The following is a 20,000-nucleotide window of genomic DNA, read 5'->3' as shown; positions in this document are numbered from 1 at the left end:
ACTCGTACTGACGAATCAAAACATTATGAAACTTCTAAAGACTAAAGTAAGGAATGGCAATAGTAAATTTATCTATCACTCTTCTCGTCGTTAAAAATCTTTGAACTTTGTTTTTCTTTTACGTTATTTATCTAAATTAGGAAGCTAATAATGTTATCGAGGTGAAAAGTTGGCCAACGATTCTCGATATGGATGACATGCCAAAGAAGAAGCTTCCGGTTATGTATCGTGCACCTACAGCGGAAATGTTGGCTTACTTGGATTTCAGTGTCTCTACTACGGGCATGTTGGCTGGCATTAAAATGTCTCATGCGGCAGTAACATCGTTGTGCCGTGCTATGAAACTTGCATGCGAATTGTATCCTTCGAGACATATTGCTCTATGTTTAGATCCATATTCTGGTCTTGGATTTGCCCTTTGGTGTTTAAGCAGTATATACAGCGGACATCATTCCATTTTAATACCACCGTCCGAGGTAAAGATATCTTTAATATACCTTAAAATAATCATCACATTTTATTTTATTTATATAATTATCCTCTTTGATAATGTCATATCTTTATAACAATATAAGGTGGAAGCAAATCCAGCCCTTTGGTTATCAGCTGTTAGCCAATCTAGAGTAAGGGATACATTTTGCTCATATGGTGTTATGGAGTTGTGCACAAAAGGCTTGGGTTCCTCGGTTCATGCTCTTAAAGCACGTGGCGTTAGTTTGGCCTGCGTAAGAACTTGCGTCGTAGTTGCTGAGGAGAGACCACGAATAGCTTTGACTACGAGCTTCAGTAAATTATTTTCCGCTCTTGGATTAAGTCCACGTGCGGTTTCAACGTCATTCGGATGTAGAGTTAATACTGCCATTTGTCTTCAGGTAAGATTTTTTTTATTTAATCCTGTAAATCCTCTTATGAAGAAAAAGAGGGAAAAAAAAAAAAGAAAAAAAAATAGATACTCCAATATCAATATGACAATTGATGCTTATTGGATAATATGAATTTTTATTTAAAAAAAAAAAAAAAAAATAAATAAATAAAGGGAGCATCTAGTCCAGAACCATCAACGGTATACGTGGACCTACGAGCATTACGAAACGACCGTGTTTCTCTCGTCGAAAGAGGCAGTCCACATTCTCTCTGTCTAATGGAATCTGGAAAATTGTTACCTGGTGTAAAAGTTATCATAGCCAATCCAGAAACAAAAGGGCAATGCGGCGATTCTCATCTAGGAGAAATATGGGTTCAATCGGCTCACAATGCCAGCGGTTATTTCACGATTTATGGGGACGAAACTGATTATGCCGATCATTTCAATGCACGCCTTGTAACAGGAAATACCAATGAGGTTTATGCCAGGACCGGTTATCTTGGTTTTCTTCGACGGACTGAAAGCGTACAACAGTCTGTTATTAGTGATGTTCCCGGTGATACTTCTGCATCCGAAGCCGATCTTGTACCCGGTGACGCCGAATTACATGACGCTGTTTTCGTGGTCGGTGCACTCGACGAAGCCATTTTACTTAGGGGCATGCGATATCATCCAATTGACATTGAAAACAGTGTTATGAGATGTCATAAAAAAATCGCCGAATGGTAAGTATACGGCTTCGTGCGTAAATAATGTCCGTTATTGTTATTGGTATTTTTTTTTTTTTTTATTTTTTTATTTTTCTACCTCGTACGTTCCATTATTATTATCATATACGAAGCTCGTATAAACAAACAAAGAAATAAATAAATGTTAATTTGTTTTCACAGCGCCGTGTTTACGTGGACTAATCTGTTAGTAGTAGTGGTCGAGCTCGATGGAAGTGAAAGTGAAGCTCTCGATTTAGTGGCACTAGTTACTAGCGCTGTTTTGGAAGAACATCATTTGGTAGTAGGCGTCGTTGTAGTAGTTGATCCTGGTGTAGTTCCAATCAACTCGAGAGGTGAGAAACAACGGATGCATTTGCGCGATGGATTTCTTGCCGATCAACTTGACCCAATTTATGTAGCCTATAACATGTGAACGCTGTGCAACAAGATAATAGAATTATGTTACGTTGAAGTTGGAATGCTTGTCCGCATAGTTTATACATCTATATTGCCATTGTTAATATTTTTTTAAATACGTACAAGACACATGACGACCACCAATGATCGTGAACGAACGTGATTATATAAGTGCGTGCACTATCGTACGCTAAATTTTAGATTTTTTTTTTTTTTTTACGGACAAGCGTTATATATATATATATGTATATGTATATGTATATGTACATGTATATGTATATGAACAAAACAAAAAAAAAAAAAACAAAAACAAAAAATGCGCTAACGGAGATATTCCGAAGTTTTGCAACTGAACTGCCACACACACACACACACACACACACACACACATATATATACACATATACACGCACATAAAAGAAAAAAAGAAAAATCCATGATATTCCATAATTTGATTGTTCTTATAACCGGATATTCTTGAACATCGTTCAATCATTTAACATTATTACAAACGATGTAATAAGATTTTTTTGTTCCCATCTACGACTTTCGAAAGGATAGTGAGCGCTTGTACATTGGTACAACTAATATCTGCGATAATATATTAACTTTGCTATTTATATATATATATATATATATATATATATATATATATATATATATATATATATTTATGGACTGAATTTTCAAGCGAACGTTTAGAAAATAAGTTTGATCGAGAGAATTTAACACATACTTTCTAAATTATTTTCGATATTATTGTTATTATTATTTACAATTTATAATTTTCACTTTTGTTACATCGAAAAATAAGATATTCTCTCTCTCTCTCTCTCCCCCCTCTCTTTCTCTCTCTCTCTCTCTCTCTCTCTCTCTCTCTCCCCCACTCTCTTTCTTTCCATTGCATATATGAAATATGAATCTTTGCAACCTTCTATAAATAGCCCGCTATTGTTCTAATATTACTAACGTTTAGATATCACGATGAGAATTAAAAGAAAAGAAAAGAAAAAAAGAAAGGGGAAAAAAAAAGAGGAAAAAGAAAAAATCCAAGAAAAATTATTCAAATATAGTAATCCATCTATAGATATATATATATACATATATATATATATATATATATATATATATATATATATATATATGAAATGGAAAACTAACGAAAATAAAAGATAACAAAATGCAAGAAAAGTAGAAGAAAAAGAAGAAGAGGAGAAGGAAGAAGAAGAAGAAGAAGAAGAAGTAGAAGATGGGATTGTATTAAGCTGAATTGCGCACAATATTAAACAATTTTTTATGTGGTATATAAAATCGATCTTTATAACTACTGCATTGGAAAAAAAAAAAAAAGGAAAAAAAAAGGAAAAAAAAGTATGAAAAAGAAAAAAAAGAAAGAAAAGGGGAAAAAAGAAACCAAATCCATACAGCGCGCAATGAACTTATTAAGAATCGTTTTGCATTGAAAGTGTGATATCTATTTTTAGACTTGTAATAATTAACGACGATAATAACAATCCTCTTATAAACCATTCATCCGATTTGTATTTAAATAATATGACGAGTACGCAAGTGTACAGATTGGGCCAAAAGTTTCCCAAATGTAATTTTTAAAAATCGATCTATTATCCATTTCAATTTCGAAATTGTTTAGTCTATTTGTTTTTTTTTTTTTTCTTTTTTTTTTTTTTTTTTTTTTTTTTCTTTTTTTTTTCTCCTCAATCTAGTTCTATCTGCAAGCTCGGCTTGTTCTAATTATGCGATAGAAAATAAAATAAAATAAAAAGAAAAAAAAAAAAAAAAAGAAAAAATAAAATTAAAAGTTAATTTTTAAATATAACCAAAAGAAACCTTTGGCCCATTCTTTTTATATCAAGTAGTACATGATTGCTAATGATAATTATAATTATGAATTTAAGCGCAACGAAATCATAATCTTCGTCTTACGTAGTTAAAAGTAACGCAAGTACTCGCGTTTCATATTACGATTAGAGAAAAGTATTGTGTATGTATGTGAGATAGTAAGAGCAAAGGAAAGTGAGGGACAAAAAACGAAAAGGAAAAAAAAAAGAAAAAAGAAAAAAGCAAAAAAAGAAACAAACAAAAATAATAAGAATCATCTTCGCGCATATGACCACTTATCTGTGCTTTACGATTCGACGTTGAAATTTTTCATTTTGTCAAAAGGAAAGAAAGAAAAGAAAGAACGGGGTGAAAGAAAAAAAGAAAAGAAAAAAAAAGAAAAGAAATGGTTTATTGCGTGCTGTTAAAAAAAAATTATACATCGGCTTTAGAGAGAGAGACTGGATTACGAAGAAAAGAAAAAGAAAAAGAAAAAAAAAAAGAAAAAGAAAGAAAGAAAGAAAAGTAATGAAATGACAATACATTTATGACAGCTATTTTTTACTAAGATTTGCATTGGAAAAAAAAAAAAAAAATTCGCTCATCGAACACACAGACTTCAATTCATTAGATTTTTTTTCTTCTTTATTTATTTATTTATTTATTTATTATATATCTTTTTTTACTTTTTTTTTTTTTTTTTTTTTGTTTTTTTTTTTTATCTCTTCATAATCATAAATTTCGAGGACACTTTAAATCGGTTTATTAAGTACAGCCGTAATATATTGCTGTCAAAATGTATAATTACTAAGTATGCAATATTAGAGTCAACCTTCGAAACATTTTACAATAATAACGCATACTAAGAGTGTACAAAATAACTAAAAAAGAAAAAGTCAAATACTTTATATTATGTAATTGTCTGGTCATATTTCTTTTTTATTTTCCTTTTTTTTTTCTTTCTTTTTTCATTTTTTTTTCTTTTTCTTTTTTTAATCCTTTTTGTTTGCCGTTTATTTTTCATACAAATATTTTTCATCGGATAATGCTATCGCAAAAGTGGTGATAGCGACGACGAAAACTTCGGAATTTGTAAATTAACGTGAAAGAAAATTTTTAATTTAACGTTTTTTAAATTAACGTTTACTTTAGCTCTTTCTTTTTTCTTTTTTTTTTTGGATAACTTTTGAAGAAATCCTTTTTCACGCGATTATTTTCTATTAATGCCAATTCGAAAATCTCTATATCGAAATAACAATCCTGAACTGTAATAAAGGATCTACAAGAATTTGAAAGGAAAAAAAAATTAAAATTAAAGGAAAAAGAAAAAACGATTGAGAAAGAAACAACATGGGCCTATAGAACATTTTGGACAATCTGAAAAAAGGCAGACGGATAGAAACGAATCTAATGTAGAAAAAAAAAAAAAAAAATTTTAAGCTTCTTTTTATTATAAACTAACGAGGAAAAAAAAAGTTTTACATTTTTTTGCGCTTGAGAAAAAAGTTGACTGACGCACATCCGGTATATTAATCAAAATGTTTTTCTCTCAGCACGCCATAGTTTTTTTCTTTCTTTTTTTTTTTTTTTTTTTTTTTAATCTTCTTAGAAACTTTTATCTCTCTATTCTCTCGAAAGGTTTTTCTAAATAACGATATATAATGTATATTTGTTGATAGTTTTATAATTTTATATTCTTATTTTAAAGAGGGATATATATACATACATATATGTATATGTATATATATATATATATTCTACGACATGTGTACGACATGTTAAACGTGTCATCGTTCTCAAGAATATATTTCGTATTATTATTAATTGTCAGATATACGTATTCTAACAAATAAATAAATATATATATATATATATATATATATATATATATATATTTATTTATCAACGCATATAATAGATGAATTAGAAAAAAAATTCGTACCCCGTATAATAATTACATAACGAAATACTTAACGATTGAAAATCGTTTCTTCTGATTTGTTTTTTATTTTTTTATTATATATATATATATATTTTTTTTTTCTTTTTCTTAATAAGAGATACATCGATAAATTTATTATATTATATTATATTATTATTATTATTATTATTATTATTATTATTAATATTATTAATATTATTAATATTATTATTATTATTCTGAACGATTAGAAAAGGTTTGACGATCTAACAAGCGTAAAAGTTATTTAAGCTTAAAAGTTATATAAGTTAAAGATGAAGAAGCAAGAATTCATTATTAACAATTAGAAAAAGAAAAGAAAAACAGCTTCAAGCATAGTGCATGAACGTGTTACGAAAAAAAAAAAAAAAGAAAAGAGAGAAATGTAATTAATAATACAGGAAACATTAAACGGGTCGTTTATGCCAATAACTTTGTAAATACAAATGGAATAGAAAACCATTAGGATTTTTCTTAGATTCTTTCCTTTTTTAATTTTTTTTCTTTTTTTTTTTTTTTTTTTGTTTTGTTTTGTTAATTTTCTTTCTTCTCTAATCCTTCTCATCCTTTCATCTCTAGCTTCTTCATCTTTAAATTAACAAAATGAGAAACGTTTCATCCAGTACGATTAATTCGTATTATTAATCACGTTTTTAATTAAGATACATACCTAAACACATACATATGTATTTATATACATATTCGTGCCATGTCAGCTCGCGATCCGTTTAATGCAATTGCACGGGGGAAAAAAGAAAAAAAAAAGAAAAAAAAAAAGAAAATGTTTCTTGTATAAATAATGTAGCGATCGAATATGGAAAAAGAAAAAAAAAAAAAAAAAGAAAAAACAAAAAAAAAACAAGAAAAAAATAATCTTATCTTTCTTTTTTTCTTTCGTTCTTACTTTCTTTCTTTCTTTCTTTCTTTGTCTCGCTACGTTAATATTTCCATTAACATTAATTATCGATTATTCCCTTTGAAGGAACGTTACTTCAGTTGATTTAATAGATTACCATCATCCCCCTCATCCCCGACAACTTTCAACCCTCTCCCCCGCCCCCCTATCCTCCTCCTTCTGACCCTCCACTCATTTTTCTATAGAAACGAACAATAAAAATATAATTGATTAATTAGGGGTTGATTAAAATAATCATGATAATCTTCTTTTTTTTTTTTTTTCTTTTCATAAAAACGAACAGTAGAAAATTAATTAGTCAATCAATTGGATTAATTAGATTGATTGAAATAATCATGATTTTTTTTTCTTTTCTCTTTCTCTCTCACTCTCTCTCTCTCTCTCTCTCCTTTTCTTTCCTTTTTTTTTTTCTTTTCTTTTGTTAATTTATTTCCATGCGCAGTAGAAACTTCGTAAGCATCTCAATTTGTTTTGGAACTAATTAATATTCGTACGATTATATATCGTGAACTTATGTGTCTTAATAATTAGATAATATATTTATAATAATATTATCGTTCAAATAATACTTATTCTTTACGTTAAAAAGATAGAACGTTAGAGAGATAGAAGAGACTGATGTTCTCGAACAAGGAATTATTTATATTAAACGTGTTGCTTATTTTTTTGCAAAAATATGTTTCTTTTTATATATACATATATATATATATACACACACACACACACATATATATATATATATATATTCTTTTTAACATTCAACGATCAGCCATAACAAAGCTCATAGTACGATCTAATTCTTAATAACATTAATAATAATAATAATAATAATAATAATAATAATAATAATAATAATAATAATAATAATAACAACATTAATATTAATAATTATAAAAAAAAAAAAAAACTAAAGGAAGGAAACAAAAAAAAACATATGGTTGAGAGGGGGAGCGAATAGGGCCATGCATGCGAGAGATGCACACTTGATTGTATTATGTATAAATGTTAATAACACTAGTTTCTAGTTAAATTTCCTCTGAGAGATGATACATAATTAATTGTCAACAATATTATGTTGTCAACGATTATTAGTCGTCAGTCACAAAACACACTTCTTATTAACGAGCCTGATCCGACCTAAGAAAAAAAAACGAAAAAAAGAAAAAAAAATATAAAAATAATAATAATAATAATAATAATAATAATAATAATAGTAATAATAATAATAATAATAATAATAATAATATTAATAATAATACGAGTTTCGTCGAGAGAAGAAACTGAAAAAAGGAAAAAAACAAAAAAAGAAAAAAGGGAGAAAAAAGAGAGAAAAAAAGAAAGCGATCATAAGTTTCCCAAAACCACCCCCCAATCCCATTTTGCCTTTCACCATTCGCTAAGACCATTCCTCTTCTGTCAACGTCATCGACGTCATCGTCATCGTCATCGTCATCGTCATCGTCGACATCGTCATTATTACCCATCGATATAATTCTATTATCATTATCGTCGCACATAAGCGCGCGAAGATTTAAACATAACGAAAGAACGAATTAGAAAAAAAAAAAAAAGAGAAAAGAAAAAAAATGAAAAAGAAAATCTGGACCAGATAAAGAAGCAACGGTCCAAGGCTGTGTATATATTACCAACAACCCCTACACCATCCCGTCCCCTTTTATCCCCGCGTTAGAAGTTACTAACCTACGATATATATAGTTTTTACGTTAAAATATAAATATATTTATATATATATATATATATATATATATATATATATATATATATATATATATATATATATATATACATATATATATATATATAAACATATTATTCGTAAATAAATATATATATATATATATATAAATAGATATATATAAATATGAATATAATTATTATATAAGATATATATATAAATAATAATAATAATAATAATAATAATAATAGTAATAAAATATCACGAAGTAACAAGTAAAAACGGTTTGCTATCATAAAAAAGAAAGCCGTAATAGCTCTATGCTTGTATCGAAAAAAAAAAATAAGAATAATTAACGACATTCGCGTATTCATCGTTTCCTCCTCATACGTAATCATCAAAACACCCTTTTCCCACAACCCACCCTCTTTACATCTAACAAAACATTTAACAAAAAATCATCCCTCTTAATTCCCTTGTCGTCTTTCATCGTTTATTTCTATTTTGCTTGTTGTTTTTATATTTGGCCTTGTTTTTAAATTAACGAAAAAGACGAATTAAAGAAAAACAAATAATTACTAAAATAACGATATCACTAAAAACGAGCTATCTTTTCTCTTTTCTTTTTTTTTTTTTTCTTTTTCTTTTTTTCTTTTATTTTATATCTTTTTTTTATACATATACATATATTCATATATTCATACATACATACATATACATATATTCATATATTCATACATACATACATACATATACATATATTCATATATTCATACATACATATACATATACATATACATACATACGTGTATATATATATACATATATATATATATATACAAAAAAAAGGCGAATTCGAATTAGCCGTTAATTATTATTATTAATTATTATTATTGTTATTATTAATATCGACGGCTGCATTCGTATTTCCCCTTTTATATCCTCTTACCATACCTCCCCTCCATCAGCTTTCCCCCTCCAATGATCTATCAATTCGTATGGCGCTCCCCCTTTAGGTGATACGTTAAACCACTAGCGCCTCTTTGTAATTCACTTGATATTTCGTAAGGTGCATCGTGACGCACACTGCGAACCCGTCATTAATTAATAAACGTAATGTACATTTTTACAATCACTGTATTTTTTTTTTTTGTTTAAACCCAGCGTACATTAACGTACGTACATATATATTATGTACGTGTACGTACGTACGTGCGTGTGTGTATGTGTATGTGTATGTTTATGTGTATGTGTATATATATATGGTGTACATATGTACATGCACATACGTATGTACGTAAATGCATAAATGTGTAATCATTTCTTTTTTTTTTTCTTCTTTTTTTCTTTTTCTTTAACCCCTTACGCCCCACCACCCCCTTACAAGATATAATTTATCATAATTTTTTAAATTCAATATAAGATTAATGATAAACAAATCTTTTGGTTTATTTATTTATTTTTTTTTTTTCGTTTTTTTTTTCCTTAGGTAAAAGAAAGCAAAAAAAGTAAAAAAGTTATTATCAAGTAAACGTTAGGACAATAGGATGGATTAATTTAATTTAGAAATTTTTTCTAACTTGACGTTTTTTTATCGAACGAGCAATCCTAATCCGATTTAAACTTACGGATATGGGCGCGCGCGTTAGCATAAATGCTAACCTTTATTTTGATTTTCTTCGAGTAAATATATGTTATGTTAACGTACTTACGTTCGTTAAGTAAAGTATATATTTATATGTCGGCTTTAACGCACTTGCGTTTAACGAAAAAATATTTCTTAGCACTTTCTAAACAAATTCTAAGTTAAGAAATAATATTCTTTCTTATTTACAGATTTATTCGTGTTTGCATATATATATATACATGTATATATATATATATATATATATATATATATATATATATACACACACACGATGTATATACGATGTAATTATGTACGTGCAAACATAGTTATACTTATGAATTTCTCGTCAACGACAATTTTACGTATGTTTGCATTTTCGAATTTTCACTTGGGTAAAAAATATTTCGAGACGCACGATCGAGTACAATAATGCATTAATACCTGTTTATTAGAAAAGAACGAATTCAATGAGAGAATAAATTTACATAACTTTGACATAAATATTCATACGCATCACCCGGAAACATCAGCGCGAATAGATAAATACATACATACATACATACATACATACATACATACATACATACATACATGGGTAAACGATTATATACAATGGAATTAATTATCTAAAGAAATACGATGACGAAGTCAATCCAAAAGAACAATATCCTTTAATAATATATTCTAATATCTTCGAATTACTTTTTGGTGATAATTTTTTCGTAAGCTCGAGAAAATAAAAAAAAAAAAAAAGAACAATAAAGAAAAAGAAAAAGGAGAAAAAGAAAACACTTACATCCCAAGGTGAACCAATCAGATAAAGGAATTTAGAATTTCAATGCTTCCGACGGCCATATTGTAAAGAGCACACACACACACACACACACACACACAACGTTCACGCACATACACGCACGGACGCATGCACGCACGCACGCATGCATGAATGAATGCATGCATGCAGGCAAGCAAGCAGACGAATGACACGTAAACGACATAATATAACCCACGTAATAATGCACGTGATGTACACAAGAATAGAAAACAAATCTTTCTTCGTGTTCCTTTCGAATAGAATCACATACACACACACATATTTATATATATATATGTGATATATGTTTCTAATGGTGTATATATATACGTATATGTATACATATATATATATATAAATATATATATTCGATATATTTCTAATAATATATATATATATATATATATATATATATATATATATATAATTAATAAATATTAATATCGAATCGTTTAATGACTAACGTAGTGTTACTGATAATTCATAACAATTTGATTCCTTTTACAAGAATATGTACATTCTATATTTATATATATATATATGTATATATATATTTCTTTTTGTTTTTCTTTTTATTTTTCTTTTCTTCTGCGAGTGCCAACCCTGAAGGAAGTAAGAGAAAGAAAAGAAGAAAATAACAAGAGAAAGCAAGACAGTATATGAGAGAAAGAGAGAGAGAGAGAGAGAGAGAGTGAGTGAAAGAAAGAGAAAGAGAGAGAGAGAGAGAATATATAAGAACGAACGAGTACGAGAGAGATAGACAGAGATAGATAGAGAAGGAAAGAAAGAGAGAGAAAGAAAGAGAAAGAGAGAGAGAGAGAGAGAGAGAGAGAGAGAGAATGTTTCCCAAGGGAAGTCGTGCCCGGCGACCAACGCTTCTTCTTTAAGCCGACCAGTTCAGACCGGTCTGTTGGCGATGGTAGTTTATTACGCGTTCGTAGATTCAGTTTCTCGTTAATATTTTCTGTTTCTTTTTTTTTTTTTTTGCTCCCCCTCTCTCTCTCTTAATATTGTTACTAGTTTCGCTGTAATAACTAATTTCTTTCGAAAAACTTCGAAAAGGAAAAACGTGATATCGCGGGGGATAAGACAGAAAGAGAGAAAGAGAGGGAGAGAGAGAGAGAGAGAGAGAGAGAGAGAGAGAGAGAGAGGGAAAAAAGAAGAAAGGATAAAAGAAGAGTATTAGTTTGTATCATTGAAAAGTAAAACGGTAGATTGAAACAAAATGACTTTAAAGTAAGAAGTGAGAAGAAAGGAAAGGAGAGAGAGAGAGAGAGAGAGAGAGAGAGAGAGAGAGAAAGAATTAAAGAGAGTGTGATATATAGATTAGGAGAAAGAGAGAGGGAAGAATCGAAGCATCTTTGTCATACACATTAATCTATCTATTTATCTATCTATCTTTCTTTCTCTTTCTTTCTTTCTTTCTTTCTTTCTTTCTTTCTTTCTTTCTTTTCGTCTCTTTGAGCCACGCTGTCTAGAGGAACGGCTCGCAACGAGGAATCGATTTGGAACAAAGGTGAGTAAAAACGTTAAAAAAAACGAAATTATCGCTTTACACGTTTCCGTGTATTGTGTTTCATCGAAAAGAGAATGAGAGAATGAGAAAGAGAGAAAGAGAGAGAGAGAGAATCAGTGTTAAATCGGAAGAGCGTGAGATCGAGAAAGATAGATATAGTACGCCATTTCTTTGTTGTTTATTTTAGTAAGGAAAAATTTCACTGCTAGATTGGCGTATTAATTTTTCTTCAAATTCATTGCAAATTGGATATTCGTTTAATTTCGAACTAATTACGATCTCTCTCTCTCTCTCTCTTTCTTTTTTATTATTAGATTTCTTTTTTTTTTCCTCCTACCAATCAAACACTATTATTTTGCCGCGTAATATTTTCTAAGAACGTGAACGACATGTGTGCGCATGCGCACGCAACGTAAATTTTGTTAACGTTATATTACTTATGTGTAAATTATTATCATAATGTTTGATATATTTGTACTATTTGTGAATGCGTATCTATATAGAGGAAACATAACTGTTACATTTCTCTAACACCTTTAAAAGCTACTTGTTGATACGGTTAGAAACCATTCCTTTTTCGGGGAAGATAGGTGTCTATATATATAACATATATATATATATATATATATGTAATACGTGTGATGTATATATATATATATATATATATATATATAATTCGCGTATATATATATATACTTTATTGCTTTATGTAAAAAGGATCGCGTATCAAGTTTCTTCGACATGTTGCGCGCGAAATGTGTTAGAGGGATTGGAAGGGTGGGGGGAGGGACAAAGAAAAAACTTTTACGTTTCTACGTACACACGTATTATTATATGTGGTGGTGGGGCGCGTGCATGTGTGTATGTGTGTGTTTGCAATGTGGTTGACGACGGCCAGCGAGTATTCAACGGAACTAGATAATTTTTTATCTTTGATTTGTGCGTACGATAAGAAATAATATTCCGGGATATAGTGATTGCTCTTTTTTTTTTTCTTTTCTTTTTTTTTTTTTCTTTTTTTAAGTACGCATATACACTATAAAATCGGAATAGTAAAAGAGAGAGAGAAATTTGGCGGGATATTCAAATTACTGTGACCCGCTTTTTTCGATAGATTTTTTTGTTTATCACGATTTATTTATTTATTATTATTATTATTATTATTATTATTATTAATTTTTTTTCCTTTTTTTTTTTTTTTAAGATATCGACGTTTTTAACCTCTATTTTTTACACTTATGTTTCACTCTATCGCAAACTATCACAAATTGTGAATCATTTTTTTTAAAGCTTTATTATTATTATTATTATTATTTTTTTTTTTTGGTTTTGTTTTATGATTTTTGGAATAAATGTAATTTTCTAAAAACAGGTTTAGACTTTTTTTTTGTGTATCAAAGAAATATGAACGTATATATTTTATACGTTGAAATAGAAATATCTTTCTCGTGAATATACATACGTAGATTGTACGTACGCACACATTGCTCTTAAATCGACAATAACGCACGCTCGAAAATCTATTTTAAAATCTGCTTCGTCGCCTTTTACTCCTTCTCCTTCTTCTTCTTCATCTTTCGGTTTAGTTTTCGGGTTTTAGTGGGGAGGAACGTTTAGGTTAAAGCTATTATTTTTAAAAAGACATATATCCGAGTATGAATAATACGATCATCCAATGACAAATATTTATAATAATAATAATAATAGTAATAATAATGATTTATAATTTGATTGATGACAAAATGACACGATTTTTGAAATTGTTTAAAAAATAACGTAACGCTATGAAATGATGGACGTCCGCTTCTCCTCCCCAACTTTTTTTTTTTTAGGTTAGATCAAAATTAACACCTATCGTAAATATTTACTATAATAATTTATAATTTGATTCACGATAAATTAGCGATGATTTTTCAAAGTAGCTTAATAATAACGAAACTTTATAAAATAGTTCCGGCTCCTTTCTCTTTTTTTTTTTTTCATTCCTATTTAGGTTAGATCAGAATTATTATCTTGAAAATATTCGAAGTTAAATATCTTTCAAAATTCCTCTTTCACGATTCGTTAAATCTAATTACCGATTGTTATAAATTTCTATTCTTCATTTCTATTAGATAATGATATATTATCTATAAAATTCATTTTTTTTTCTTTCCCTATAAATAAAAAACGAGTCGTAAGTTTTCAGATGATTTAAAAAAAATCGGATTACTCTTTTACGACCTTTTTTTTTAGACCATTTTTTCTTTTTCTTTTTTTTTTTTTTTTTTATTATTATTATTTCAAAGTTATATCTCCCGTTAAAAAAACAACAAAACAAAAAAAAAGGAAGAAGAATAAAAGAATAAAAAAATAAAAATAAAAATAAAAATATAAAGAAAACTATTGGCCCATCTAGGAATTTTTGGCAACGTCCCATATTTCGAATCCAATTCTACGTCGTAAAAAATTCGTTTTTTATTCGAAGCTATTTAAAAATAACGAAACTAGTTCGCACCAGTTACCTTTTCATTCTTTTTAACAGAAAGATTATCGTCGCACGTGCGTATCATTATAAACATATGTGTATCTGTGTGTATGTATATATATATTATATATATAGGTACATCATATATATATATATATATATATATATATATATACATATATCGTCGACGTTATGTGAACAACTCGGACAGTTATGAAAGATGAAATAGCCGGTGCGTTAGGTTATAGGCCGAGTTATAACGCCATAATAACACGCTACCGATCGTACGAAAAGAAGATAGATGATCTTAGAAGTCGAAAACGTGGAGAAACTCGTTTGAAATATTCCGAGCTTATCTTATAAAAGCGAGAAAATATCTTACTTACATATATACATACACGTGGATTCGCTAGTCGTTTTAACAGGTAGAGTATATCTCAATCGCATAACAAAACTCGTAAAAATCTTGCAAAACTACCATACTCTCGTTACTTTTCGTTCTAATATCTCTTGAAATATTTACTTATTATCCACTTATTGCGCATACTTTAAAATGTTCAATTATCATTTTATTACCAGTACTTATTAACCTAAATTCTTATTATTTCGATATCAAAGTATAGTGTTATATAATATTATATTTAAATTATCATTTTATCTATCTCTTTCAATAAAATTTCAAAATATAAATTTTAATCTTATTCTAACCTAAATTTTTATTATGTTTTTTTTTTTTTTTTTTTTTTTTTTTTTTCTTCTAAAGATACTACGTATATTCGTCATAGAGAAATATTCTCAATCTTATATTTCTATCATAGAGAATATTTCTCTATGATATTATATTTATCCTAAAGAAATATTTTTTCCTTCTACATCTATCGTATTAATATTTATATATATATATATATATACATATTTTTTTTTTATTTTCATATTATCGCTGTGTTGTAATTTTCTAATTTGAAATTTTAATTTTGCACTAACCACAATTTTTTGATCAATTTCAAATATACTAATTATCGTAAAAACGTTCACTGTTTGTTTTTACGAGATAAATATTCGATTAATTTTGCATATGTTAATTCAATGAAAGGAAAAGAGTGACAGAGATATAGATAGATAGATAGATAGATAGAGAAAGATAGATAGAGAGAGAAATAGTCTTATTATCATATATATACATACATACATACATACATGTGTTTGCGTGTGCCTGTGTGTATATGCATATATATATATATATATTTTCTTTTTTTTTTTAACCTGTGCCCGAACAAACCTCCGTTTGCGGTTTGTGGTAATCATAAGAATAATTTAAATTACTATTAATTTAATTTTTCGTTTAATTTATTATTTAAAAATACGTCAGATATATTCGATGAAAAGAAAACAACATAAAGGAGACGTCGATTTGATACCGTCTTTCAAGGCTTCCTCCTTACCCTTTACAAACGTCCTCGTTCCGTTAGACCCTCCGACAGGCTTTCAGAATGACACTTTACCCTCTTAACATTGACACAGGTAAAGAAAAGAAAAGTGCACAAGTTCAACGATGTTAAATCGATATCCATTCTAGGATGTACATTTTCTTTAATAATAATAATAATAATAATAATAATATATATATATATATATATACATTTTTATTATTAATAATATTCTTCGATTTATGTGTCCTTCCTTTTCACGTTTCATATGTGTACTTTAACTTTTCTTTCTTTCTTTTCTTTTCTTTTTCTTTTTTTTTTTTTCTTCTCTTCTCTTTTTTTTCTACTTTTCTATGAACGTGTATTATTTCATGTCGAAGACATATTAATAGTTATTTTCTTTTATTCTTTATTTTATTTGTCTTAATTCTTTTTTAATCTTTTTATTTTTATCCCTCATCTTTTTTTTTTTTTTCTTTTTTTCTTTTCCTTTCTCTTCTTTCGCTTCATGAACATAGACGAGAGAGGGTAACGATATCGTAGGGGTTTTATTTGTTGGCGCGTAGTCCATACCCCACCCTTTTTTTTCTTTTTTTTTTTTTTTTTTTTTGGTTCCCTACTTCACTTTATTCTTTGGCTCTCATCAACGTTGCCACGAAAAATAATTTCCTTTCGCTACGTTTCACATTACCTTTATGTATATTTCATCGAGTAATGAACACTTTAGAATTTCATAAATTATCATTTCGATTTCGAAATATCTTATATATATATATATATATATATATATATATATATATATATATATATATATATATATATATATATATATATGTATTTCTTTTTTAGAAAGAATAATTAAAAAAAAATAAAAATGAACGAATTGGAAGGAGTCCTGAATTTTTCTTTTTTTTTTTTTTTTTTTAACTCCCTATGGAAATGAAAAATAAAAGAAAAGAAAAGAAAAAGAAAAAAGATCTAAAAGGCTTATTTCATTCGTGACAGATAAAATAATTCGTCGGACTAATCGATATTACGATGTTAGAATAATCCTTTCTAAATAATAATAGGATTAAATTCTTATATTGTGAGAGAGAGAGAGAGAGAGAGAGAGAGAGAGAGAGCCTGACTGTTCGATGGGGGAGAAAAAGAGTAGAGAAATAAAACTCGTCGGTAGTAGTCGGCAATAAATAGTAAATAATCAGCAGTGTTCCCCAACAAAACGTGACGGTTTTATTTGAGTCAGCGATATCAAGTTTTCTTTTTTTTTTCTCTCTCTTCTTTTTTTTTTTTTTTGTGTGTCTCCACACCCTCACTCTCCTCATTCCTCTTCCCTATCCCACACCGAGATTATATGCCTATTGATATATATGTTTTATTACGAATTAAGTGAAATTTAATTTTCAAAAGTGTTATTACTCTTATTTATTCATTTATTTATTTATTTATTCGATATATATATATATATATATACTTCGTAAATGATTAAACAAAAAAGAAAAAAGAAAGAAATAAAAGAATATTCTTGTTCGACATAATTATTTTAACTTTTTTCTCCGCCCTCTCCTTTTTTTTTTTTTTTTTTGTTACCTATATGTTGACCAAACATAGTATAGATCAAAAGTTTTTAGATGACTTTAGGAAAGAAAATCAATTACCTTTTTTTTTTTTTCCAGCCTTCTTTTTGTCAATTTCCTTTTTCTTTCTTTTTTCAAAAAAAGAAAATAAAAAAAAAAAAATAATCCCATGTCTGTAGTTTCATGACTTGAGATTTAAAATTAGTCCAAAAAAAAGGAAAAAAAAAAGAGATCATTTTTCAATCAACCTTGGAACTTTTTGGGATCACCCTATATATATACGACGGGATAGGATATATAAGAAAAGGTACACAAGAATACACATCGATCAAACTTTTAATAGACTTTTATTCATTTAATTGTAGTCTCTTTATATCCTGAATAGTTCATTATTCTTTGTCAATGAGGAAGGAAAATCGAGTTATCGTTGTCTGAAATTTATGAGAGACGATAAATAAATAAATAAATGAATGAATAAATAAATAAGAAACAATCTTTCGTGCTTTTAACGACTAGTAAGGTATATAAAATTAAGTATTCCTCGTCATTTCTCGTTAATTGAGATCTTTCGTGATAAGTAAACAGAAATAGAACGATCTTTTCTATTTGTGAGAATGTGTTTTTAGAGTATATAAAAGAATGATTATTTTTTTATATACATTATACAAAAAAAATAAAAAAAAAAAAAAATAAAAAAAATAAAAAAAAAAAAGAGGAATTCGCTTTAGCAACGTAGATAGTATTCGTAACTCGAAACGTGCCGGACGTAAAATATCTTTTCCGTGTATTTCTCGTATCGCGATGAAGGTGAATCATGCTTCAATAATTAACAGCTGCCAGCAATATCATAATCTGTATATGGTGTGTAGGGTTGCGTCTATACTAACTCGTTGCTTTTAATCTCCTAAGCTCATTTCGACGAACATTAAGTTGTTCGAAGTTCTTTTTTTTTTTGTTTCTTTTTTCTTTTTTTCTTTTTTCTTTTTTTTCAATTGTTATTTTCTTTTTATTCTTTACATATATTATAATTATAGATCTTATCGATTGCATAATATTCATTCATGTTTGATCATACATTTTCTTTGAGAATGTTCGTGTGCATTTTTTTTTCTCCATTCTTTTTTTTTTCCTTTTTCCTTTTTCTTTTCTCTTTTTTCTTTTTCTTTTTTTTTTTTTCTTTTTTTTCTAAATTTAATTCCTTGCTTTGTTTACGTGGCTTCTTTTTTTTTTTCTCTCCTTAGAAATTTTCAATAATTCAAAATTTTGATCTTAATTTTCAAGTGATTTGAAATATTTTTCTTTTTTTTCTTTTTCTTTTTTTTTCTTTTTTCCTCTAAATCTATGTTATAAAATAAACGTTTAGAAATCTCATTGTTACTTAACGGTAAATAAAAATGTTTATGTATAATAATTGAAACATGACGTTTCAATTGTCTAATTTGATCTAATTGTCTAAATGTTTTCTAAACGACGATAATACGTATGCAGTATCACATTTATTTTCTATCCTTTCAAAAAATAAATACGTAACGTGTTCGATTACTTTCGTATCGTAGATAACAATATTGAAACCATCGATCCATTCGTCCCTCCTCCTCTCCCCCTCCGGTCCCGTTTATGACGTATACGAGTATTTCGTCATTATAGATAATTCGTTCAATTAAAAAAGGATTATCGTTTAAATTTAAATTGTAAATCATTAACATTGACAATGAGACTTTGGAATTTTTTTTTTTCCAAGACGCCATTGAGAAAGAATAATATTCCGATCGTTAAATTGTTTACTATTGAATTGGCTATTAGTATTATTTGATCTCGTAATAAGAAATATTTCATTTTATTTTATATTATTTTTTTTTCTTTTCTTTTTTTTTTCTTTTTATATTTTATCCTTCCTCCTTTTTTTTATTACAATTTATCATTACGGTTTTATAAGGGATTATATACATGTAAAAAAAAAAAAAAATGAAAAAGAATAAAAAAATAAAAATAAAAATATTTGGAAGAAAATACTACTGGGAGTGAAACGAAAGATAAATATTCAAAGATTACGCAAAGGGGGATGAAATGATCGTGATAAATCGATTGATATATATATGAATATGTATGCATATATACATATATATATATATATATATATATTTATATATATGTATATGTATATGT

General features: G+C 27.9%; 1 protein-coding gene across 5 annotated transcripts in view; it reads left to right on the top strand.

The window, feature by feature from the left end:
- LOC124426154 (disco-interacting protein 2 homolog A) overlaps positions 1 to 20,000 on the top strand; it is a 66,935-nt gene that overhangs the window by 33,361 nt on the left and 13,574 nt on the right. For 4 of the 5 annotated variants that reach the window (XM_046967509.1, XM_046967506.1, XM_046967505.1 and 1 more), the window contains 5 exons: positions 1 to 46; positions 141 to 476; positions 576 to 872; positions 1,037 to 1,590; positions 1,756 to 2,827. The exon at positions 1 to 46 is cut by the window's left edge and continues 341 nt beyond it. In XM_046967509.1, the coding sequence (XP_046823465.1) occupies positions 1 to 46; positions 141 to 476; positions 576 to 872; positions 1,037 to 1,590; positions 1,756 to 2,008 (1,486 nt within the window). In that variant the 3' untranslated portion in view covers positions 2,009 to 2,827. Of the gene's footprint in view, positions 47 to 140; positions 477 to 575; positions 873 to 1,036; positions 1,591 to 1,755; positions 2,828 to 20,000 lie in introns of those variants that run through there. The other variant, XM_046967504.1, reaches the window with a different exon arrangement.

Source organism: Vespa crabro, chromosome 8 (assembly GCF_910589235.1).
Source record: "Vespa crabro chromosome 8, iyVesCrab1.2, whole genome shotgun sequence".
In the NCBI taxonomy this organism is placed as follows: domain Eukaryota; kingdom Metazoa; phylum Arthropoda; class Insecta; order Hymenoptera; family Vespidae; genus Vespa; species Vespa crabro.
This window is presented reverse-complemented; position numbering and strand designations above follow the sequence as displayed.